This window comes from Peromyscus eremicus, chromosome 7 (assembly GCF_949786415.1).
Source record: "Peromyscus eremicus chromosome 7, PerEre_H2_v1, whole genome shotgun sequence".
Taxonomy (NCBI): domain Eukaryota; kingdom Metazoa; phylum Chordata; class Mammalia; order Rodentia; family Cricetidae; genus Peromyscus; species Peromyscus eremicus.
The window spans coordinates 34,049,701-34,075,409 of record NC_081422.1 but is presented as its reverse complement, the minus strand read 5'-3'; the positions used below and the strand labels follow the sequence as shown (position 1 = coordinate 34,075,409).

The 25,709-nt window shown below is 39.5% G+C and overlaps 1 protein-coding gene across 1 annotated transcript; it reads left to right on the top strand.

Annotated features, from left to right (window-relative positions):
- Positions 1–1,583: 1,583 nt before the first annotated feature.
- Positions 1,584–25,375, top strand: LOC131914672 (von Willebrand factor A domain-containing protein 5A-like). The gene is made up of 20 exons (XM_059267255.1): positions 1,584–1,712; positions 1,796–1,906; positions 3,588–3,645; positions 3,760–3,962; positions 4,242–4,464; positions 4,578–4,753; positions 5,043–5,157; positions 8,112–8,281; positions 8,523–8,611; positions 8,802–8,946; positions 9,375–9,454; positions 16,495–16,609; positions 17,404–17,568; positions 17,821–17,921; positions 18,212–18,447; positions 19,977–20,027; positions 20,087–20,242; positions 20,707–20,837; positions 24,582–24,708; positions 25,179–25,375. The coding sequence occupies exons 2-20, from the start codon at positions 1,892–1,894 to the stop codon at positions 25,256–25,258; spliced, it is 2,436 nt and encodes an 811-aa protein (XP_059123238.1). The 5' UTR covers positions 1,584–1,712; positions 1,796–1,891; the 3' UTR covers positions 25,259–25,375.
- The last annotated feature ends 334 nt before the right edge of the window (positions 25,376–25,709 follow it).

Here is a 25,709-nt window from a genome sequence, read left to right as displayed (position 1 = left end):
TTGCGAAATTGCATGTTGCTAGCCTTTGGGTCAAGTGCTCAAAAGATTGTATAATCATTAATAATAAAAATAGATTATGCTTGCTTTGGTGTTAAGTCTGGGATAGTTCCTGTGTTTAGTAAAAGATGATGAAGAATATATTGGTGATTTTCTAAGAATAGTCTTTGGAATCATGAGAACATTTTGTATTGGGTGATTTTACCCTTTCCTTTCTGTTCCCCCTTTACTTATGATAATAAAAGACTGAAGTTACCAGGGCAAAAGCAGAAGCTAAAGAAGCTGTACCAAAAGCTAAGAGAAACTAAGAGAAGCTAAGAGAAACTGAGAAGCTAGGAGAAGCCAAGAGAAGCTAAGAGAAGCTAGGAGAAGCTAGGGAAGCAAAAGAAACTTAACAACTGCAGAAGCCCGAAGTGACCTGTCAGCTCGCACGAACATTGTCTCTGAGTCATTATTGCGCCTTCCAGGTATCCCATCCTTCAGTCCCCAGAAACTGCTGAGGCTGGTCCCCGGCACTGTGTGGTGATATATTGTGTACCCTAATAAAATTTACGTGAAGATCAGAGGACAGAACAAGCCACCAGATTAAACAGAGAGGGCAGGCAGTGGTGGCACACACCTTTAATCCTAGCACTCAGGAGGCAGAGATCTGTCTGTTATCTCTGTGGGTTCAAAGCCCCCCTAGACTACATGAGATTGATTCAGCCTAGGAGAGAAACAGAGCCAGGTAGTGGTGGCGAACACCTTTATCCCAGTACTGGGAAGCACACATGCCTTTAATTCCAGTAAGTGACGGCAGGGCGGAGAAAGGTATATAAGGGGTGAGGAGACAGGAACTAAAGGCTTTTCGGCAGAAGCCTTGCTTTCAGCTAGAGGCTTTTTCGACTGGAGCCTTTCGAGTGAGGACTCAAAGGATTTCAGTCAGAGGATTCGTAGAATTGGTGAGCTGAGACATGGCAGTGGCTTGTTCCTTTGTCTATCTGATCTTTCAGGATTTACCCCAATATCTGGTACCGGGTTGTTTTTTTATTATTAATAAGAACTTTTAAAATCGAGCAAATCTCTCTCTCTCTCTCTCTCTCTCTCTCTCTCTCTCTCTCTCTCTCTCTCTCCCTCTCCCTCTCCCTCTCCCCCTCCCTCCTTCCTTCCTTCCCTCCCCCTCCTTCTTTCTTCTTCTCACTCTTCCTCTATCTCACAAAATAGGTTTTTGTTGTTGCTTTTTTGTTTTTCTTTTCAGTTTCAGGTAAGTTTGCCCTATGAACAGGGAGCTTTCATTCTCCACCCACCCTGATCCATTGCAGCCCATAGGTGCTTTTCTATAGACATTTGAGAGATTGAAGTTGTGTCTTTCGTAAATTTTTGGCACTGAAGGTCTTGGATAGAGAGTCTATGATTAAATAACTATTTTTATTCACTCCACACTGCAATCACTTTTGTGGGCTTGAAGCAGGGATTGTCCCCTTCCTGCAGCAGTAACTAGCAGGGTGCGGCCAGCTGATTCACCCTGCTTCCTGCCTGCTGGTGGGCTGATACTATCTCAACAGTTACAAAGCTGCAGGGCCACCACACAGGCCACTCCCCAACCCAAGGAAAAGGCCTTAGGTATCTAGTGTCATACAGTTGAAGTCCATAACTGGTCACTTCGGGAGCCAGTCTCTGCCTCAAGGGCCTTTGAGAGCTTCCATCCTGCGAGACAGAAGGAACACATACCACAGGTGACCGAGGAAGGGTCAGGAGAGGGTGAAACACCGGAAATTTGTTCTGAGGTTGGATTCAGGAAGTCGATGTTTCCTTGTAGGGGACCCTTGTCTGTCTGCCTCTCTCCTCTCTCAGCCTCCTGCTGTGGCCACTGCCAGCCGGAGATCTTTGCTGCCAGACACAGTCCATCCTCCAGATGAGCTGCTCCAGGGTGAGTCTCCTGCGCTAAAGCTTCCTGCTGCTGTCAGTAGAAATTCTTCTCCCCCTGCTCCAGGCTCCCCTACCTGCCTCCAGGGAAAGCCCTTCCCAGCGCTTGCTGCCCTCCTCCTCCTCCTCCTCCTCCTCCTTGCTTAGCTGTTACCTCTGTGCTGCTGTCCAGATCTGAGCCATTCTAACGCTGTCAGACTTTTCCGATAGCTCAAAATAGCAGGTGTAGAAAACAGTTTGGTAGAGAAAACTTTTTTTTTGGTAGAGATTTTTGTGACTGAAATGTATAGGAAAGCTATAGAAAACACCACTGATATCAGAGGGATGTTTTCCAGAGAGACTAAGACAGTGTCCCCAGCCTTCAGCCTGGCCTAGGGCTTAAATATGGCACTCAGGATTTTGTACAGGTTGACAAGTTCTTTTGCACTGAGCTATCACCCTAGTCTGAGAGTTTTAAAGGGTCATGAGGATCAGCCTGAAGGACCTAGAAAAAGCTCTCCAAAACCTTCAGAATCCCTAATACTCAGAGAACCAAGGGTGTTCTTTCAAGAGGGTTTTCTTGCCTGTAGATCTGAAAGACAAGGCTGGACTTCTAGGGGACTCATCCTTGGGCATCTGAACAAGCATGGTGTGTGCTCCCAGTTGAGACCTTTTAGGTCCTTAGGATGAATTTCCATGAAACCCACCCTTGACGGTGTTGGGCACTGTGGTCGCACAAAGTGACAACAGAGAGAGGCAAGCTAACACACAGTCAGGTTTAGAAAGGCCCAGAAGAGCTTCGAGGGTTATCAGGATCATGATGGAGATTAGCCCAATCTGTAGACTCTGTGGATAAAATAATCATGTAAATCATTACCTAAGATAATCAATATATTTCTTTGTCTTTATATTACATGCAAGATTTGTAAAAAAAATATAATTCATGAACTATATTTTGGAATGTCTATTTTAAAAGAAATATTGCATGCATAATCTTTATATGCCTGAGTATGTCTTTTAAAATAAGTAATATTTTTTAATTTATCCTTTGAAAATTTTATAGATATGTGCAATGTATTTTGATTATTCACCCCATTTCTACCTTTTAGCTCCCCCCTCACATCTGCAACAGGTCCCTCTCCTAATAGTACATCCCTTTATTTTACTTTTTCTTAACCTATTGACTCGAATTAGTGCTGCTTATATGTGCAAAGGTTCAGGGTCATCTTTTGGAGCATGGGCAATCTAACAGGGTCCAAGTCCTTGAGGAAAAATGATTGTCCCACTCCAAGAAGCGCTCAACTTTAAAGCTCTTCAGGTTGGTATTGGACTGTATGTACCCCTCTCCAATCTGTGCTGAACTGTGACTGGTTTGACGGTACATGTCTTGTGTGAGTAACAATACCTGCTTTGAGTTTATGACTAATATGGCCCTGTCATGGACAGAAGACACTGACTTACAGTAGTCCTCTATGACCTTTGGCTCTCAGAAAATTTCTGACACTTCTCTCTGCACCTTGGTTGCAGTGTGATAGGTGTGGGGGTACAGACAGGATGATCTAGATGGTCATTTAGGGCTAAGCATTCTACAGTCACTTATTTACTCTCTGCCTTGCCATGTGGTCTGAGAGGGAAAAGCATATAACTTGCTGGCATTGGTGGTATAACACTATCATGAACCTCTTAGTGATGTGTCTTCTCCACAGAAACCTGCAGTCACCATGAAACATCGCTTTGGTCTAATCACTGGCAAATATGAGCCAGGTAAGCCTGACTTACAACTCTTAGTGATGAGGTAGTTGTACCCAGCACAACTCCTCATATATAATCCTAGACTGGTAAAGTTTGTTGATCTCCAAACACTGATATCTTCCCCAGTGCCACTGAAGAGCATCTCGGTAACCTTGTCCATCAATGACTTTGTGGCTGGGGTGTCTACAACCTTAAATTATGAGAATGCGGAAGATGTCCCATTAGAAGCAATCTTTGTGTTCCCCATGGATGAAGACTCTGCTGTCTACAGCTTTGAAGCCTTGGTGGATGGGAAGAAAATTGTGGCAGAATTGCAGGAGAAAATGAAGGTCTGAAGGATGAGTACATTATCTTTTCCTCTTCTATCTTTTAAATTGCATTCTACTTTTATCTTTATAAACAATTCATGAGGTTCCCCCATCAGATATTGACTGTTCTTTAATTCACTTCTAATTACTATTTGCCTAAAATCAGTAAGGCAGAGGGAATCAAGTAGAAGCTACCAGAATAATTGTGAAGTTCACAGGATCCATGACACTCCCTCTGAACAGCCTGTATTTTCTTTACTTCACATGATTCCATTTCAATCCATCCTGCTCTTGCTCTAGGCCCATAGGAACTATGAGGATGCTCTCTCCCAGCGCCATCAAGCTTACTTATTGGAAGAGGATGACTACTCCAGGGATGTCTTTTCTTGCAATGTGGGGAACCTCCAACCTGGGTCTAAGGTGGCAGTTACCCTGAGGTATGTGCAAGAATTGCCTCTGGAAACAGATGGTGCCCTTCGCTATGTGCTCCCAGCAATCTTGAATCCAAGATACCAGCTCTCTGGTAAGTAATTTATGCCTTTAAAAACCAGTGGGAGAATGGCTGGGGAAATACACAAATCATGTTTGTGTTGGAAATTGTTGACATGAAAACAGAATTAATGTACTATTTTGTAGAAAGGTCAGCAAAGAGTTGCTTGAATATAAAGACCCCTATAATCCCTTTGGAAGACCTGCCCTACACACTCAGCTTGGTTGCAACCATCACTTCCCAGCATATCATTGAGAGGGTCCAATCCAACTGCTCCTTGAGTCCTATTCAATACCTTGCAGATGACAAGACTTCTGCTCAGGTGAGTAGTAAGAGAACACTATTGTCAGTCCCCTCTGTCTTCATTGTTGACTTGGTCCTCATTCATTCTTCCCACATTTCCCTTGTTTTTTCTGGCCATGCTTGGAGAGGCACACTATCTACCTTCTCTACTCTGGGTATTGTATAGACTCTGTTTCATCCAGTCCTTCCTATACTTCTGATTGTGCTCCTGATGTGAGAAGCCTGAAACACTGAGCTATGTATGACCTTATCTCAGAAAGCAACCAGTGGCAATTCTAACATAGCTGCTCTGGGGGTATTCTACTCAGGTTTCCTTGGCTGGAAGACACAAGTTTGACCGGGATGTAGAACTCCTGATTTACTACAATGAAGTGCACAGCCCCAGTGTAGCTGTGGAGATGGGGATGCCAGACATGAAGCCAGGTATTTTCTATTTCCCACTATAGTCCCTTTCTAATTAGGCCTTGATTTTTCTACCCTCTATCCAGGATGAGTATATGTCCATTGAAATATTGACTTTTCACTTCCACATGGAAAAATGACAGGGCTTAATAGGTAATCATGTGATTGTGTTCTATAGGTTAGTTTGCATAGATTACTAGATAATTAGAGGGAAAATAGGACTAAATAATTCACAAGAAAATATGCAGCCCATTATCAACGTGTGGCAATGACTGGTCTTACAAAAATGGCAAATAAAAAGTAATCTTGTGACTACTTCTCCTGTCATAGGATCAGTGATGTCCAAATCTGATAAAGTCTCATGCTGCACGTGGTGTGGCGAGTTTACACTGTCAGATAGTGTTGGAGCAAATCAGTTGGTTTCAACTATTTTGAAAGTATTTGGGCTACAAATAGAAAAGTAATTACTCATTTTGACATTTCTAATATTTACAATATTTCTTCTGATATAAATCTAAATGTCTATATGATATACAGATGATATTGATCAATATTATAATGGTATCTAATATTAGTAAACAATGAGAAGGTTATGCAGTCACTATTTGTGTCATCAGTTACATGATTAGTTACAATGTCATTATTAAAATAGTGTACATTAACACACTGGAAGAATTTAGGTAGAAGGTCTCCAGGTAACGGGGTGGGAAAAGTAGTTATAATTCCTAGTAGCACTATAAAATAATAGTTCAATTAGGAAAATAATGATACTATAATCTAGATAATGTGCAAATAGTTATTTGTAGGTGAAAAATAATGGCACTTTAAGTAGATTTTTTTTTTAATTCATCATAACTGGATGTCATCTTGCTGCCAGTTCTCACTTTTTTTGTCTTATGACTAATAGGAATGGTCAAATTTAACACAGAATTAATTTTAGGTCTCCTGTGTACTGTAGAAATTGAACTTGGAAAAAAATCACAAGAATCCAACTCAAACCCATTCTTTGTAGCCTACTTGATTTTTTTCTTAGACTAAACTTAGCTTTCCAGTGAGTTTTGTTTCTTATTTACATCTAGTGATTGCTATTTAAAACATTTCCTTATATGTATACTTAACTTTTATAAAAGCTGGCACAGCCCACATGTGTGTTTTACTTTCTTTGTCTTCTTTGGCCCATTCTGCACTGGGTTACAAATATCATCACACAACACAAAAGGGTGCTGCAACTCTTCATCTCCAGGTTGGATATATGGAAGCTCTTTGGGGGCCAATGGTATTCACAGTGTGACATCTGAGCTTGGGCTTATTCTGCTGTCACTGTAAAGCAGTGTGAGGACTTTACCATGAACCTGGGTCTCCATACTCAACCCCTACCAATATATCATTTTCAATATTTGCAAGTATGACCTCATGCTGAACTGTAGGTAGGAGTTTTTTCTTCTCACACTGTTTGACCACTTCTCTCTGAGGTCACTCAGGGGAATTCCAGTTTCCCTGGGTTTCTTCCAATTTCCTCATCTCCTCTGTAGCTCTATGCTCTGTCTTTGTTGCTGTTGATTTCTTGATCTCACATTTGGGTTTTCATAAAATACTTCAACTCAGACTTGGTCTTCAGTCAGGAGTATTTTTATCCACCAGACAGAACCTTAAGATGCTGCTACTTAATAGGTAATAACTAAGGTCTTAATTTCTTCCTTTCTATGGCATCTCCTTGGTTCCATGAATATGTTCTCATCTCTATTCTATGATCAGATTTGCAGGCTATCAGTGGACATAGTTGATCATATCTCAGTCTAATTCATTCTGTCTATGACTCCTCGTTCCTGCTTCCCAGTGCATATATTTTACCAGATATCTTCCTGTTTTCATGTGCTTCAGAAGCACAAGGGTATGTTAATAGGCAGCTTGGCTCACTAAAAACCTTTAATGTAATACCAACATGAAGCACAAAAGTACATGAACTAAATTATTATGTGTTAAACTTAGAATGTATAATTACACAAATTTAAAAGTAGAAAAATGTATAAAATTATAATTAACAGCTCAGTGTGAGTTAAGCCTTACCCTGAATTCTGTAAGCATATTGTATCACTTAACCTTACAATAGAGCTATAGTAGGAATTACTACCTTGATGCTTCAGAAGAGGCAACTGAGGCTAAGAAGTAGAATTGCTCATTTATAAACAGGAAGCTCTGACTTATGAAGTGAAATCACATGAATTGGTTTGAAAGAACTAGTAGAGAAGTGCTGATACCTACAAGACCTTGTTCTAAACAGTGTAGATATCCATTCCCATCATTCTCATGGGCTTCTGGCTTCTCAGAAGAGTCCTGGTGTCATGCTAACCACCTGTCTCCCAGGGTGGAAAGAAATCTACTTTACACATTCAAAACAATGCTACTCTTGCATAAGCTGTATATCTAAAGATCTGTATCTGGTTCATATGTATAATGTTTTCACCCAGTTTTCTAGGGGTGCTTTCCTGAGTAGTCAGCTCTTGGAATTTGTCATCTTAAGAATTATGCATATGAATATCATTTCTCCCTGAGGTTCTAATTGAAGATGTCATCAGTGACCCAGGCATCACTTTCCCATTAATAAGACTTGAAGAGATTTACCTGTTAGGAATCTTGTTTGTATCTTTACCTCATGCTGGAAGCTGCTAAGCTATTGTGCCTTATTCAATTGTTAAGATGCCTAGAATTTGCGTACACTGACACTGCTTTGTTATTGTCTGTTAATTCCTACCTTGTTTTCCTCTCTCTCCTTCTGTTCTGCTTCTTTTTCTTTTATGCTGACAACTCACATTATTCATGTGCACACAGCACAAAAGGAGAAAACAAGTTTGTTTGTTTGTTTGTTTTTTTATTTCAGTTTCTCAGTTCTCTATTGAATTGATAATTGGTTCTTGGGGACTTTGGAACACCTGAGTTTCCTTGTACCTTACAGGGTTCTTCTCCTTTCTCTACAGATACTTTGATGGGAGCTCCTTCTGCAATGGTGAGTTTATATCCAGATTTCCCAGAAGTGGAAACCTCAAGGTCCTGTGGAGAATTTGTGTTCCTCATGGACTGCTCCGGAAGTATGAAATCCCCCATGAACAACCAGAAGGATTCTCAGCTATGCATAGAAGCTGCCAAGGTAAAGCCAGATTCTTCAATATTTGGGAAGTGCCATGTGAGGATGATTGGGAATGCTATGGGTAGGGCTCATTTATAGCTGTAGGTCTATAACAATAACAAGCATGGCCACTTTGATCTCAGCCTTGAAATAAAAGGTGACATAAGATGGTGACTTTTTCTACTCTTAGGAAGTAGACTGGGGTCTGTATGTTTAGTAGAGCTCTCTCTCATTCCATTTCCTCATCTTCTCTCACCTTCAGGAAACTCTGCTGCTGCTGCTGAAGAGTTTACCTATGGGTTGTTATTTCAACATCTACGGATTTGGATCTTCCTATGAAAAATTCTTTCCGTAAGTTTCTGGCAAGACCATGGACTGTGAAATAATGTACTTTAAAGTAGGGTTGGCACTTTTAAACTGACTGTAGCAGAGTAGTTAGTAATATTGGGGTCATCAGAAGCAGTTTTCGTGATAGTAATTTCATGATAGGCATAGCAATGTGTGTGACTGCCATGTGACTAGACATGCTTGTTTCTCTAAGGGAGAGTGTGGAGTACACTCAGAAAACAATGGAGGAGGCAGTGAAAAGAGTGAAGGATTTAGAAGCAGACCTAGGGGGCACTGAAATCTTGAGACCACTCCTGGACATTTACAAGGCGCCCTGCATTCCTGGCCATCCCTTACAGGTGAGCTTTGCAACCAAGCTAAGAGGTACACATTGTGAAATTTTCCACTATTCTGATTCCCGGTTCTCCCATATATAATTGTGTAAATAGTGTGTAAATGTAAGTCAGCTACTGTGGAGTGAAGAGAAAAAGACCAGAGGCAGTGTTCTTCTTCTATTCCACAGGGCAGGCAGTCCACTTCTTATGTGGTACCAAAAGTTTAAGATTAAAGATGGATGGGAGGATGTGAAACTCTTCCCAGGGTGTGAAACTCTTCCCACTGAAGAGTCTCTATGGCAACATGGAGCAAGTGACAGTGGAGCACTAGCATCCCCATCCCTGTGTGAAGAAGCTACAAAGACTGTAAATAGTTGTGGTCCACGAGGACCAGTGCTATTGTCTACCAACAGAAGCCAGATGAATTCATCTTTCGTTTGTTTGTTTTGCAGCTCTTTGTCTTCACAGATGGAGAAGTCAGTGACACATTTAGTGTCATTAGACAAGTTCAGTTAAACAGCAAGAAGCACAGGTAGGAGAAGAATATGGTTTATATTATGCTGCCTGCACCCCAAGCAGGGCCACATGTGACTTGTTCCACGTGATATCATGGGATCCCAAGCTTCTAAAGTGACAGAGTGACTCAAGGATTTTCCAGAACTAGCTGATCCAGTATTTCTATAAAAATTTCAAAAGGAGTTTTCCACTTACACTGATACCACAAGGTCTTTGTTCCTCATTTTTCCAAAGCTCTGAAGGACATATTGAATCATGTTTTCATTACAAAGGTACTGACAGTTTCAAATAGAAAGTTACTAAAATCATAGTTATCTGGGTAGATAAGCTGTCACAGTGTGCACACTGTGCACCCATCACAGGTCCAGAACTAGTCAGTTATCAGTGTTCTCTTGCTCTTTCCACCACTCACTAGTTTAAACCTAGCTCAAGTATAATTCTTGTGGATTATGTGAAGTCTTCTTGATTTGGTATTATATTGAGTCTTGTGGTAGTTGTCTCTTTCCGTATACCTCACCTTTATTCTTTATCTCACCAGTTTGTTTAGTTGTACACATAATTTGCATATAACCATAGTCAAGTTGCATATGTTTTCCCATGAATTAGTTCAGTATATTTTATATTGATGCTCGTAATGATGGGCTTTCTTTGGGCTCTGTAGTGATTGTATTATATATCACAAGCCATCTACTGGAGATTTAATTTGTATAGGAGGATATGAGTAAGCTAAAGGCAGATGTTATTTACAAGGGATCCTGTACCAACTCTACAGAAAGCAAAGCACAGTCACATGAACACATCCAAATGTACTGTTCTTTAAGTAGACAGAGCTGTCCAATTTCTGTGGAATGGCAGTTTCACAAGCTGTAATAATTTAATTCACATCAACTTGATACATGGATTCCAGTTGCTTCATATCCTAACAATTTTAGCATTTGAGTTGTTAAAAGTTAGCCAATTTTGTGCATAGGACCAAAGTGTCTCAGAGTTTAAAGTTTGATTTTCCTGATAGCTCGATTTCATACAACTTTTAATATTTAATAGCCACTAAGTGGCCTTTTTTGATATTTCTTAAAATCTCTATACTACTGTTATTATTTTCTCTAGTAGATTTTCATTTTTTACTGAGATGTATTTGATTTTCTGTTTTGAATAGGAATATATTGATGATTATTTTCTTTCTTTGTAGCTCACATCTTCACTAACAACACTGTTCCCTCTATTTTATGTTTTAAGATAGGCTTCCCTGTGCAGTCCTGACTGGTCTGGAACTCCTTTACTAGACCAGGCTGGCCTCAGTGGGTGTCATTCTGCCTGCCTCTACCTCTGGAGTGCTGAGATTGCAGCCACGGGCTACCATCCCTGACTCAAGTGATCCATTTCAATTCCTATTCTTTGAAGTTTTCCTTTGGGATTATGACTTTTGCATATGCTCTGTTAAGTTTTTTCTTTTCAAGCCTTGTAGCTAGTTTACCTTTTACTTTGAAAAGATTTTGCTTTCTGTACTGGTTTTTTGTCAATTTCATATATGTACATAATATATTCTGGTTTCTATCACCTGTAAACTTTTCCTTTCTCCTTCCCATCTCCATCAATCTCTCTTCCCTACCTGTTCTTTTCTTAGATTTATGCCATTTTGTTTTATAGTGTGACCAATTTTGTTTAATCAGTGTCATCTCTATGACACTGGATTGGGACTATCCATTGAATCCTGGAGGGGTTTATCCTTGGGTATACAACTGAAGGCTATGAACACCCTTTTCTCTGATTCTTAGTATGGTACTCCCATAATAGTCATGTAATTATTGTATCAGTGAGTATATCCTGCCAGGCAGATGGTATAATAGTTTGTAGAGCTTACAGCTGATTAAGATCATTGATGTCTTTTCTCTCTCAGCAGCCTTTATAGTATCTCTTGATTTCTCTATGTCATACAACCGAGGTGTATGGTGGCTTCAGCGTTAGGGACTTAACATCTCTCTTAGGTAGGCAACCATGAGCAATGGCAAGACTCTATCTTGTATTTCTGGACTCATAAGTGGTTATCCATTTCCTGACATTGGGTTTTTGTTTAGTAACCAATGGTCTCGAGAAGAAGCCTTTTCCAGACATGTAGACTATTTCCCTTACAATTTTAAATTAAGAAATTCAGCACAACTGATTATACCTGCAGTACTGAGCTCTATCCCAGGCTCTACTCATGTTTTACTTTGAGAGTCTTGCCTTGAACTCTTTATAGCCCAGGCAGGATTTGAACTTTCACTTTTCCTGGTTTAAGTCCCAAGAATCTAGGATTACCTGCCTGCATCCACAATTCTTTCTTTTAGAGTGTCTAAAATACACTTCAAGTTCATTTTTACCACAGAAATTCGGTCATCTTGTACTGGTTATTTCATCACTGAATTTCAGTGCTTTGGGTGTCACAATGAGCATCTATACAAGTGCAGATTGTTTCTGATTCCTCTGTTTCAATCCATTGGCCAATGAATACAAATGTATTTCAGGACTACACAACGTAAATTAATCATCTCTCTGGCAATTCTTAATTTCCAGTGCTCTAGAGCATCCGTTCTGCTCATTATCAAGATTTCCTTCCTTATTTCTCTCCTTCTTTCCTTCCTTCCTTCATTTTTTCATTTTTTTCCTTTTCTGCTTGATCATGATTTCACTACGTAGACCTTGACTTTCTTGGAATTCATTATGTCTAACACGTTGGCCTCAAACTCATAGAGATCTGTCTGCCTCTGCCTTCTAAGTGCTTATATTAGAGTATGAACCTTTATGCCTTGCTTTCAAAATTGTCTTAATTACACTTGGTTCTTTGTACATTGTTTTGGATTTAGTTTGCAAATATCAAATATTCAACAAATAATCTGTTTGGATACTGATTAGAATGACAATGATATTGACTGCACATAATCCAAGTAAAATATATGGTGTTGAAATCAATAAAAACATGATAAGTAAAAACACACTCACCTTCAAAGGACAAAGACATTCTGTTAAATAACCACACTAAAACAACCTCATTCATTAAATGACATTTAATGTTCATATAATATCATATGATACTAGAGTCCACATTTCATAATTTTTCTATGAAAGTATTTCATAGCTATTTGTTTATTTTTGTTTCTGTTCCAGTAGTTAATCATTATGAAATATTGCAGGAATAGTTCCTTTGCATTGTGAAGGAGAATTTGAATTATTTTTGTAGAATCTCAAGTTTTAATTCATATTTAGGATAATGCAGGATGTTTTTAACACAAATATTCTAAAATCAGCATTGTGCCAGGGATGTTACATTGACCACTTATCTAAAGTTCAGCTTCTGACAGACTGCTTTACAATAATGTGCACATGTTCTCAAGTAACATTTACTCAGTAGCCTTAAATTTCATATGATTACCCAAATCAGTAATTCCTTAGACAGAAACCAAATGATAACTGAATGCTCCTCCCCCTCATCCTCATCCTCATCTCCGTCCTGGTCCTCATTCTTATCCTCATTTTCCTTCCTTTCTTCTCCTTTTCCTCCTCCTCCCCATCTTCTCCTTGTGTTCTTTCTGCTGTGGTACTGGTGACTTAATGTAGAGACTGCAAAGCACTACTCAGAGCTGCATATCCAGTTCACATAGTGGTTTGTAAATTCACTGTTTTCACCTTACTGCAAAGGAGAACATTTCATGTTCCTTCCTTCACTCCTTTCCTTCTTTCTGTTTTATCAATGTGTACACCCAGATTCTTGCATTACTTTTTGATGCACTGTGACACTACATAGTTTGTCTAAGGCTATAAGACACTCATACTGGCCAGTGTAGGAACTAGAACACATTTTTATGTTCTCTCATTCTTTTTAACAAATTCATTTCTTTTGTTCCATAAGTTGTGCTTAATTTTATTGTCTCTTGTTATGTCACGTTCAGAGGCCTGTTCTTTTCTGAAGGGAAATGGAGGAAGAATGGATCTGGGGGAGAAAGAGAATAGGGGAGAACTGGGTAGAATAGAGGGTCTGGATGTAATGTATGAGAGAAGAGTAAAAATAATGTTTTACTCTTTCTCATACTTTGTGACCCTGTAGTAAGACATTTCTATAAGCAGCCCTATAGTGAGAATAAAAAAAATCTCAGTATTTAAGTTATCCAGGGCTCCTGGCTAAGGAATGTGATGATGGTTGGCTTGTTAGCAGACACAATGGCAAAATTAAAAACAAATACTGCAAATTTTAATGATTCCCGTATTTCCAAGGCAACAAAATAGGGTTTTTCTCTGAATGTCTTCCTTCTTGTTGAGATTCGTAGTTTCCATGGTTTCAGTGATTTCCCTCATCTAGTAGAATACTCAGAATCTCTGTGAACTATTTTATAATTATGTGTAGAGATTTTCATTAGTTTTTTCCTATGCTGTAGTAACAAATAGTTGCCATTTTTTAAATTTTTAACTGATACACAAAAAACATAAAATTGTATCATTTATGGAGTATAGCATCAGATTTCATACATATAATTTATTTAGAGATATTTAGATCAGGTTAAACATATTTATATCTTCAAATATCTATATATCCTTTCAAAATACTTTTGTCTTGTTCTTGGAAATGGATAATCTATAATTATTATCTATATTTAGCAGTATATTTTATGTTACTTATCAGATATTTTTGTCTGTACAAAATTTGATTCATAAGCTTTTATTTTTCCCTTGAGTTTCTGGTCATTGGCTTTGCATAGTGAATATGTCAATTCCAGATGGTATTTGTAAGTACTTCTAGCTCTCTCTCTCTCTCTCTCTCTCTCTCTCTCTCTCTCTCTCTCTCTCTCTCTCTCTCTCTCTCTCTCTGCACTCACATCATAGACCAGACTAGCTTTGGAGTTAGATCCATCTTCCAGCCTCAGCCTCCTTACTGCTAAGGTTCTAAGCATTCTCCAACAGTCCCAGCTGTCCTTGTCTGTCTGGCATTTTGAGCCGTTGCTTCTCTACAAAGCCTAGGGCCCAAGTCTTTTGAGCCTCTTGTCTGAGCTCCTCAAATCCTACGAGTATAGTGTGCACAATACTTCCTTACTTGTACATTTTCTATGATAATTTTTTCATTTTCTTTTTCTTCATCTTCCAAGTTCTGATACTTTCCTCTTCCTTCTTTAGTTTTTACATAATATTATTAATTATATGATTTAGTATAACGATTGATGTAAGGATTTTTAATTTTCTGTTTTGATGTTGTTTTGTATGGTTTTAATTAATTGAACTGGTTATTTGACAACTTCTTATATATATTGTATACTGATTGTTCTCATCCCCACCTTTTCTTATCTTATTTCCTCCAGCCAAAATATAAAGTGTGTGTGTGTGTGTGTGTGTGTGTGTGTGTGTGTGTATGTGTGCAAGCACATGTGTGCACTCCTGGAGTGTATACATTTGAGTAATAAATGATAGTTGAATTTCAACAAATGAAATTCATTCACTTGTTGAGATTGGTGGTGATTTTGTCCTTTATTATTTTATGTGGAAATAGTGAATATTGTTATATCTCAATACCACCTTGCATTTTTGGGTAAACCCATCTCACTACTGATGAACAATTCCTGCCACTTCTTGTGGAATTCAGTTGGCCCATATGTCTTAGGATATTGAATATTTATTAATAAGAAGTAATCCTATGAATTTTGAAGTATATTGTGAGGTTTTGGTATCTATGCACTTCTGGCATCAAAGAAAAAATGAGCTGGAAACACTGCCCTTTTCCTATTTTATGAAAACTTTCTTTCAAAAAAAATGAGCTGGAAACACTGCCCTTTTCCTATTTTATGAAAACTTTTTTTCTTAATTGTTTATTAGATGACATAGTGGACTTAGTAGGTGTTTTTGGACTATTGGTATTTAAATGGTATCTTTCCCCTGATAGGTCTTTCTCTTTGCTTTCAGAGGTACCTAGACTAGGAACTGACAGCCTTAATCCAGCTAAAGGGTAATGAATTTCATGGCTGGACCATTTCTTACTTATCTCTACCTCTCTACATTGTTCTGTGAAAAATTCTCAGCCGTTTTCAGGGGCAAAACTACCACCGACAAAGTTCGAAACTCCACAATTTTCCTACTTCCTGTAAAACTGCCTCGGCCTTCAGCCATCCACACTTGCCACATCCTTCAGATGGGAAGTGACCAGCATACGCAGGCTCATTTCTCTTTTCTTCTCTCCATTTCAAAGTCTTGGCTCTTGGTTCATATTCTCTCGACAGTCATTGGAACCTATTGTCTTGGCAGTTGTCGGCTTTTATACAAATTATTCAAGTTATGATTGTAGGTCTGTAGTTCTCTCTGGCTTGAATAACCTAGTCTAGTGTTTCTGTGAGTAGAACTCACAGTGTTTTGTCTTGATCCTTGTATTTGAGTTCTTTACTGTCAGATTCTAAGAACTGGTAAATTTCACCCCCATGTCATTGCATAACAAATGTCTGCACTAACCTGTGTTTAATTGATCAACTTGAAAATGCTAAAACCAATAGTGACTGCTTTATAAGGTATTGAGAGGGAATAAAACTACAATACAAGCTTTGATCCTCACACTTACATACTGAAAACACTAATTCTCAGGTCCCATGTCACAGGATTTGGGGATGATGACTTACATTAACAAAATGTACATGGATACTGAATGTACAAGCAAAGATGTCAGTGTATTTACTTATCACTTTAATATTTTCATAGTTTACTATGGAGAAAGGCTTTCAGAGGTAAAATGCTGTTAGACAGTCATTGCTCCTCTGCATTGTAGCAGAGAAAGAAGTTAAGACAGATTTTGCAAATACATGGGCCCTAGATCTTCATCAGCAAAATGAAACAGAGTCTTTTTTCTTAGAAGACTCATGGCATTAAATTGTATTACTTATTTAAGCATTTATTACCTCCCATAGAATAAAGTCTGATTTCTAAATGATAGCATTGCACTGACTTTGAGGTAAGTACTTTATCTCTTCATGACTGTTTGATTAGCCTATGTTAACTGATAATTCTGCTATGGAGAACCCATCTCTAATGTTTATCATTCCACTGTTGCAGATGTTTCTCATTTGGTATTGGAGAAGGAGCCTCCACCAGTTTAATCAAAGGCATCGCCCGGGTATCAGGGGGCTCTGCAGAGTTTATCACAAGCAAGGACAGGATGCAGACCAAGGTGAGAGCAGGCTGAGTGTCCAGAGTTGCAAATGCAGACTGAGTATAGGACAGGACAGGAGCACTACTGCAAAGGCAGGTGACCCACTCTCCAGGAGGACACACTTGGATGAGTCTCAGGCTGCACCCTTAGTGAGTCTACTTGATACTTTGTTAAAAAGGGTTCCAGTCTAATATCTAAAGACTGGCATCTGACACTGGGAGCTGGAGATCCAGAGAGGAGATAAATAAAGAGGTTGTGACTTTTGTTTTGAAGACCAGAGAGAAAGAAGGTGAAAGTTTTGGCTGCTCTGTCTGAGCCTGAAGTCTGTGCCCTCAGTAGATTGGGTAGAAATCAACTTTCCATGCAAAAGACACAAAAGAAAAGATAGTCAAGTGTGTGTGTGTGTGTGTGTGTGTGTGTGTGTGTGTGTGTGTGTGTGTGTGTATGTGTGTGTGATAGACTCAAAGGCATGAGAAGTTCACATTCATTTATTAGTACACAAAAATGCATGACATCTCTGATTATATTTCTAAACTTCTCTTTCCATGTTGTTACCATTTCTTTTCTAACTCACTTCTGTAGAGGTCTCTTTTCTTAAATATTTCCCTCATTCAAATCTACACTTTTACATCTCTCAAGTGTAACTTTACTATATACACAAATAGAGAAAGAATTTTGCATTTCTCACTTAGCAATAGTAATTAGACATGAGATGCATTACATCCTTGGTCTTGGCTAACACTCAGTGGATGACCATCATTATTATTGCTTTTTTTTTTATGGATAATTCTGGCTCTTCTCTCCTCCAACAGGCTCTTGGGTCTCTGAAGTTTGCTCTAAACTGTTCAGCGGATGACATCGCTCTAAGCTGGGATTTGCCTCCTGGTCTGTTAGCTTACATGCTTTCCCCAGAGCAGACTGTCATCTTTAGGGGTCAGAGGTTAATCGTCTATGCTCAACTGACTGGGACTATGCCCGTGAGTCCCTATTCTTGTTCGTTACTCTATCAGCAGTTTTATTAACACTGATGATTGCTTGTGATTTCAGCAAGATATGTCACTTGCCAGGCAGCCAGTGTCCCACCCTCTCCTCCTCCATGCCATGTCTACATTATCCTGTCCTACCTGATTCTTAGGGTTGCATTGCATTGAGCTGAGGGGCTTCCCCAGTCTTCACCATTTTCCTGGCTATGTGTCTGCTTGTCACTCCTGCTCTCTTCTTATTTGTAGCAAGTGGAGAGCTCAGGAGAAGTGTGCCTCAAGTACACCCTTCAGGGCAGGAGTTTTGAAAACAGGGTGACGTTTTCCCTACAACCCAAGGCAAATGCCAGGTAAGAACTCAGCTTTGCTACTCCATCTTCACTTGTCCCCACTTCTCCCTTCCCTTCTCTTCCCTTCCCTTCTCTTCCTTCATTCCTCTTCCTTTCTCTGCCATATGGATGATTCAGTCATTCCTGTCACTGGCCTCTGCTACTTCCTCTAAGATCTTCTCTTTCTCATTCATTCATGTGAAGTCTTTTTTCTCCACATGCCCTTCTGTCTGCAATCACTAGCTCTTAAGAGTCTTGGGTACTTGATGTGCATTTCTTTTTCTTTAATTTTGTGTAGTGTCTTCTTTCAGCTTCACCATCCATCGCTTGGCTGCGAAGTCCCTGATTCAGACCAAAGACTTGGGCTCCCATGAGACTTCACAAAGAACAATAGAGGATATCATGAGCATCAGCATTCAGTCTGGAGTCCTCAGCTCCTTCACAGCTTTCATAGCCATAAACAAGGAGCTCAACCAGCCTGTGAAGGGGCCTCTGGCTCACCGAGAAATTCCAAGGCCTGTGATGTCTACATATAAAGTTAAGACTCGTAAGTTTTATCCCAATTCAAACTTATATATAATGAATCTCAGATATCCAAGCACATCATTTAAACAATAAGTTTCAGAATTTCTTAAATTTAATTTCCTAATTTCCCCATTTTCCTCTTCTTTCCACACCTAGGATTTATGGCTTCTCTTAAGTTTTCTAGAGAAATAGATTATATCTGACTGGGAGGGAAATTTAATGTAGAAGTACAAATGAACACAAAGACATATTATAAAGCACAAGCATCTATAAACCTTAAATAATCATATCATTTAATTTGAATCTGATTTCTGTTGTTGATAATTAGTCAATGGCCACACAGAGAGCAGATGACTAGATTGCATCTGATAATGTTAGTGGTAGAAGAGAGGATTTAAGAAAATAGTGGATATCTGAAAGAGTGATAGAGGATTATTAGGAAAAGAAAAAAATCTAGCATCATTTTTCTGGGATGGCTGAGGGTCCAGTTGCATTTGGTGACTTTTGTCAGTCGGCATAAATACTGATTAGAATCCTGGTTTTTGTGAATCATTTACAGCAAGAATCAGCAAATTTAACCTAAAAATGAAGTGGATAGAGGACTGAATTCATTTCTAGTGTAAGATTTTGTCATCTTGTTTCAAAATTATGGCTATGGTATTGACAGGACTGATAAGGGTGTTAATTTGTTTGATTGGAATATAGATCGAATGAAAAAATAAAAGATTAAAGGAAGGTGACATATATGAAAAAATAGAAGATTTAGGGACTTAGAAGGTACAAGTCAGGTCAAAGACCATTTTTAAAAACATGAAACCATAAGTTAAAACACTAGAAATATGGGTATTGTATTTTGAAGGTAAGACATTTGTGACAAATCAATTATTTCATGATACCAATGCCTTGAGGGCATGGGAGAGGTGTGTAAGACCCACAGTCACTGGATCTGAGGAAGGAAAGATCTTTGCATTAAGATATTACATAGGCTACTTAGATGGATGATGAAAATTCTCAAATTTATGGGTGAGTTCTGAGTGCACAGGAAGCCTGTGTTGTGGTTTTTGGGTAGTTTGGTTGCTGGTAGGAGGTGACTTAAGTAGTTGAGAGTTGATAGTAGTAGGAACATGTAGACGAGAGAGAAGGTAATATTCTTGGGCTTAGACAATTGCCAAGCTAACCTTCTGAACCTTGATGCTTAGGGTACAGTTGCACTTCTTTTGAAAGGGAGATGGGTAAAAAGACTTGGAGGACAGAGTAAAAGCATTTTAAGGTGTATCTGGAAGAATGCTTCTGTATTGAAAGTAAGACGCAGCTGTAATTGTTCAGCACATGTCAGGGGTTCGAGACCACTCAGTAGGAAGTAGAAAGAAGGCTCAGAGGGTAACTGTCTGTATTGGAGGAGGACACACAGGAGAATGGCACATTGTGGTTATTGAGTGAAGCTGATATGAATGGGAGGGTTGATGGCTCCAGTCCCCACACTCTTCAATCGTTGCTTGTTGCAGCACATGAAGGATACTGCAATCTCCACTGTACATTTATGTTTTGCAGGTCACAAGCCAGGCTTATCAAGAAATTTACCGTGTTTATTCACAACAAATGGTTAGCATCCATAGAGGTCTATGAAGACATACTTCTACAGTCTGAGGGAGTTTCTCTCTAGGACAAATTTTCTCAGCAATGTTTGTTTGTCACAGATACTGAATTTAGTGAAGTCCAATCTTCATGTTTTAGTAAGGAAAATGTGGCATCCACGAGAAAGATGAAAAAGTCAGATTCTTCCACCAAGAAAACAAACTTGCGAAATGACCACAAAGGTAAATTGGTCCTCAGATTGTGTCTCTGACTTATGCAGCCAAAAACTAACCTTCCATGTACTTCATCTGGGAGCTTTCTCTACCTATGGGGTGACTTGCTTGAGGCAGCATGCAGGAGGTGAGATTTGGCATTGCCATACATTTGCCAGAATGAGACTAGCTTCATTAATCTACAGTACAGCCCTTGATAGCTTCTAACCTACTGTAATTGAGTGGCCTCAGGTTCTTTGAGTCCTCCTGGCAGTCTCTGCCTACACAGTCCACCTAGAATCAGTCCTGGTCCCAGCAGACCCCACTTCTGTCGTGTTCAGAACTCATCACAGATCACAAAAAGTCAGTAGACTTCCTGCGGAAGCCTCACTGCAGCCTCCTAGTTCAGGAGAATTCCTCAGGTGGGCTCTGATCCCAGTGACTCCCATAATTTCCCATGCCATATCTCTTTCATTTTTTTTTTTTTTACAAAGGTTTTGGAGAAAATGTTGCTCTGCAGCTGATTTTGCTCCAAAAGGCAAATGGCTCCTGGGAGCTTGATGAGGATCTGACCAAGATCCTGGGCACTAATTTGGAAGACATCAAGGCTGCAAACCCTGCCAAGGTGAGATGCAAAAGTGGAAAAAGGGAAAGAGCGTACTTCATGATGGTAGGAACACAATTAGAGTTGAAATGAACCAGGGCTGAGCTGGAAAATAAGAATATAGATAATGCAAAGGTGAAATTAACTTTTAATATACAGAAGATAAAATTATTTCTACTTCAGATGGACCCTAAAGACCATGGAATTAATGGCCTAGCTACAGGAAAGTGTGGTTAGACTTACAGATGTCAAAGTGAAAATAAATGCTCTTCTATATTAATCATATTCCCAGAGATATAAATGTAAAAAAAGAATTTTTATCTTCCTACTGCACCAGACAGATTTTTTTAAGCCCTTAGTATTAATATACTTATTTTTCCTCATTTCAGTTAATTAAGCCAGGTTCTATTTATTTTTCTATGTATAGATGAAGATATCAAACATTAGGAAAATGAACTCTCTCTGCACCAGTGGGTGTAGAACTAGATTCAATGCTAGGATGTCCTGTCTTCAGAGACTCCACTAACATCCTTAATATAGCTTTATTTTGTGTTCTCAAATAGGCTGGCTAGAGTAAACCTTCAGAATTTTAAGATTACCTTCTGAATCTTCTAATACTATTTGAAAAAAAACACTTAAATAAAAGACAGATGTCAAACTATTAAGAAGAAATACAGTTCTGAGTTGTTAAAGTGTGAGACACAATTAATGAGAATATTTCTTCAAAATTATTTCATACTGGCTGCTTGTTAAAAAAAATCTGCTACTAGTTAGAGTAGGAAATTACCAAGAGAACTCAACTCTAACATACAGGAATTCACAAACTCAATTCAGTAAAAACATATAGTAAAATAGAATAAATATCACATCTGAAGTTCAATTGAAAATTTGAAAAAATTTAAATGGTTTTTATTTTATTATTATTACTATTTTACATGCTGACCACAGTTTCCCCTCCCCTCTGATCCCAGTTCTTCCCCTTCCTCCCCTTGGACCCCTTCTCCCCAATCTGCTCCTTCTTAGTTTCTACTCAGAGAAGGGCAGACCTCCCATGGATATCAACCAAACATCGCATATCAGATTGCGATAAGACCTAGGCACCTTCCCTCATATTAAGTCTGGGCAAGGCAACTCAGTATGAGAAATGGGGTCCTAAAAGAGTCAGAGACAGCCTCTGCTCCCACTGTTAGTAGTCTCACAAGAAAACCAAGCTACACAACTGTCATATATATGTAGAGTGTAGGCCTAGGTCAGTCTCATGCAGGCTCCCTGGTTGTTGATTGAGTCTCTGTGAGCTCTCAGGATTCCAGGTTAGTTGAGGCTGTGCATTTGACCCCTCTGGCTCCTAAAATCCTTTCTCCCTCTCTTTAAGCAGGATTCCCCAAGCTCTGCCTAATGCTTGCCTGTGTGTCTCTGCACCTGTTTCCATCAGTTACTGGATAAAGCCTCTCTGATGACAATTGGGCTAGGTACCAATCTATGAGCATAGCCGAATATCCTTAGGCCATTAGGCATCATTACATTGACTTTTTCTAGTCCTGTTTGGTTCTATTCTAGGTCTCTGGGCTATCCTGACTCTGTGTCCTGGCATTCCAGGCCGTGTCAGTGTGGGATCACTCTCATGGCATGGGTCTCAGGCTGGACCAATCATTAGTTGGCCACTTCCACAATTTCTGTGCCACCTTGGCTCCAGCATATCTTATAGGCAGGACAAATTGTAGGCTGAAGGTTATGTGGCTGGGTTAGTGTCACAATCCCTTCACTGGAAGTCTTATCTGGTTACAGGAGATGGCCAGTTCAGGCTATATATTCTCTATTACTAGGAATCTTACTTGAGTCACCCTTGTAGATTCCTGGGAGTTTCCCTTATACCAGGTTTTGTCCTGACCCCTCCTGTTCTCTCTTCTTCTCATTCCCACCTGCCTCTATTCCACCCATTAAATAATCTATTCTATTTCCTCTTCCCAGGGTGATTTAAGTGCACCCAACTTCCTTAAGTCTTCCTTGTTACTTAGCTTGTCTGGGTATGTGGATTAGAGCATATTTATACTTTACTTTGTAGCTAATATCCACTTTTGAGTGAGTACATACCATGTTTTTCTTTCTGGGTCTGGGTTACATCACTAAGGATGATTTTTTTTTTCAAATTCCATCCTTTTGCCGGCAAATTTCTTGATGTCATTGTTTTTAACAGCTAAGTAATACTCCATTGTGTAAGTGTACCATATTTTCTTTATTCATTCTTTGGTTGAGGGACTTCTAGGTTATTTCTAGTTTCTGGCTATTATGAATAAAACTGCTATGAATATAGTTGAGCAAGTGCCCTTGTGGTATGATTGAGTATCCTCTGGATATATACCCAAAATTGATATAGCTAGGTCTTCAGGTAGATCAATTCCCAATTTTCTGAGAAATCGCCATATTTACTTCTACAGTGGATGTACAAATTTGGACTCCCACCAGCAATGGAGGAGTGTTCCCCTTGCTCCATATCCTCTCCAACATGAACTGACACTTGTGTTTTTTATCTTAGCCATTCTGACAGATGTAAGATGGAATCTCAGAGTTGTTTCGATTTGCTTTTCCCTGATGACTGAGGATGTTGAACATTTCTTTAAGTGTTTCTTAGCCATTTGAGATTCTTCTATTTGGAATTCTCTGTTCAGAACTGTACCCATTTTTAAATGGATAATTTGGTTTGTTGGAGTCTAGTTTCTTGAGTTCTTTACATATTTTGGAGATCAGCCCTGTGTCTGATGTGGGGTTGATGATCTTTTCCCATTCTGTAGACTGCCATTTTGTGCTATCGACAGTGTCCTTTGCCTTACAGAAGCTTTTTAGGTTCATGATGTCCCATTTATTAATTGTCAGTCTTAGTGACTGAGTGACTGGTGTTCTGTTCAGGAAGTTGTTTCCTTTGCCAATGTGTTTAAGATCATGTTGAGGTCCATGGTCCTGCTGCAACAGGGGACCCTGTTGAAATCTGTGGCCTGTGTTACCACTAAAGGCCACGTGGATATACATGGTCTGTGCTGCCACCTGAAGCCATGTTGATATCCATTGGTAGGATTGCCTCAGGGACCATATTGGGAACTGTGTCCCATCTTGCCCCAAGGCCATTTTGATATCCATATTCTGTACTGAAGTCTTCAGTACAGGCTATGCTGAAGTCTATGGCACCTGCTAAAGTCTGAGGCCATGTGTAAGTTGGTGGTCTGTGCTGTCACAAAAAAAATGTGGAAATTCACACTCCACCTGACTGTAAAGGGCAAGAGAGCTCCTTCTGTGTCTATTAGGTGGACTAATTCCAACATCCATCATTTCTAGAGTACTAACTTTGGAAAAATCTTCTCACTTTTATATTACTTGTGTTTATGTTTGGAAATGTGCTATTGATTTTTCCTTATGTATTTTTATAGGCAATTGAGGATACAAAGACAAAATTCATGAACACAATAATTTAAAAAAATCAAATATATAATTTCTTCTCTTAGTACAGTCTAATTATCCATGTACTGTGTATATGGGTTGTTTTGTGGAATATGATGATGGCTACACTGGACTTACACCTTAAGTCCATTTCTAAGTGGTACTGGAATGTTTTCTTGAGTCTCAGTCAGTCTGTATGGTAAGAATGGGCCAGGGAATTCCATGTAGCATCAGATTAGGGAATGATGAGGAAGGAGATAGTAAATCTCTCTGCTTCCTCTTGAGTGGCATCCTGCCCTGCATGGAGCACCACAGAAGTTTCTATCTATTTTGCAGGATGGGGACCCTTCTGCCTGGGCCACAGTATTGGCTGTACTCTGGCTACATGCCAATGGCAAGGACATGAAATATGAGTGGGAGCTTCTGGAAAGGAAGGCGGTGACCTGGCTTCATGACCATGCAGGTAGGAGCACAGCCCCACTTATCCCTTTCCCTCCTTCCCAGATGTGTCTCAAGAGCTAATCCTGTATGTGTAGCAGAAGGTGAGTACTAGAGAGTCGCCATAGCTGCCCCTACCATGATATCTGTTCCCTTAGCTAATCCTTCCTTTTCAGGACTAGGATGAAATATGTACTTGGTGGTTGGGACAAGCTAAGCAGGGGGAAAGAACATAGATGTGGATGCTTAGCTGAGTAAGACTAGCCCTAGACATGTAGCTGGTACTCCTGCAGGGTTATTGTGTCCTTGCTGCCATGTTCCTGTGGACAGCAAAGACTAAAGGAAAATCAGAACAAGGAAGGAGGAAGAGCCTGGGTACTACAGGAAGCTAAATCAGGGCTGAAGGGGATGAGAGGAATAATTGAGGAAGGCACAGGAAAAAGCCTCCCTCTCCTCCCAATCCTACAGTCTGACTCTTGTGTCTCCTCTTCACAGGGTCCTCCATCCCCATGCTTGTGCAAGCTGCCAATAGTCTCCTGAAATTACCTGTGACTCCTGCTGTGTTTGGCCTCTGAGGATGCTACTCATGAAGCAAGAATGTTTCCTGAGTACCACAGAGTCCCTGACTTTTGCCTTGGCTGAGATAGCTTTTGGGTTCCCTCTTTACCCTTTTCTTTCTTTTTATAACAATAAAGGACATCTCCACAACCTTGCTTATCTTGTCTAGGTCCCTTTGGATCTAATCTTCTGCCCCTATCATTTCCTCTGTGAGAAGCTGTCATGGTCCCCTAACATGGTTTCTGCATTGCGACTTTTATTTTATTCATATGCAGAATGACACTTAAAGTTTTCTAGAGAAATTACAGTAAAGAGGGTGACATGGAATCTCGAGTCAGCATTGTAGCATTAATCCTAGGCCTAAATTAATAATCTGCATTATCGTTATCTGCTCAGTTCTGTTCCTACATGATTTTCACAGTCACAGTAGTGACATTTATGTTCATAAGAGCAGGAATTGGATGAAAT

Bases quoted from the DNA above. Each gene is read 5' to 3' on its own strand.
- LOC131914672 (XM_059267255.1), top strand. The intron at 4,465-4,577 runs GTAAGTAATTTA...ACTATTTTGTAG, and splicing joins TCCAAGATACCAGCTCTCTG to AAAGGTCAGCAAAGAGTTGC. The intron at 20,838-24,581 runs GTGAGATGCAAA...TCTATTTTGCAG, and splicing joins AGGCTGCAAACCCTGCCAAG to GATGGGGACCCTTCTGCCTG.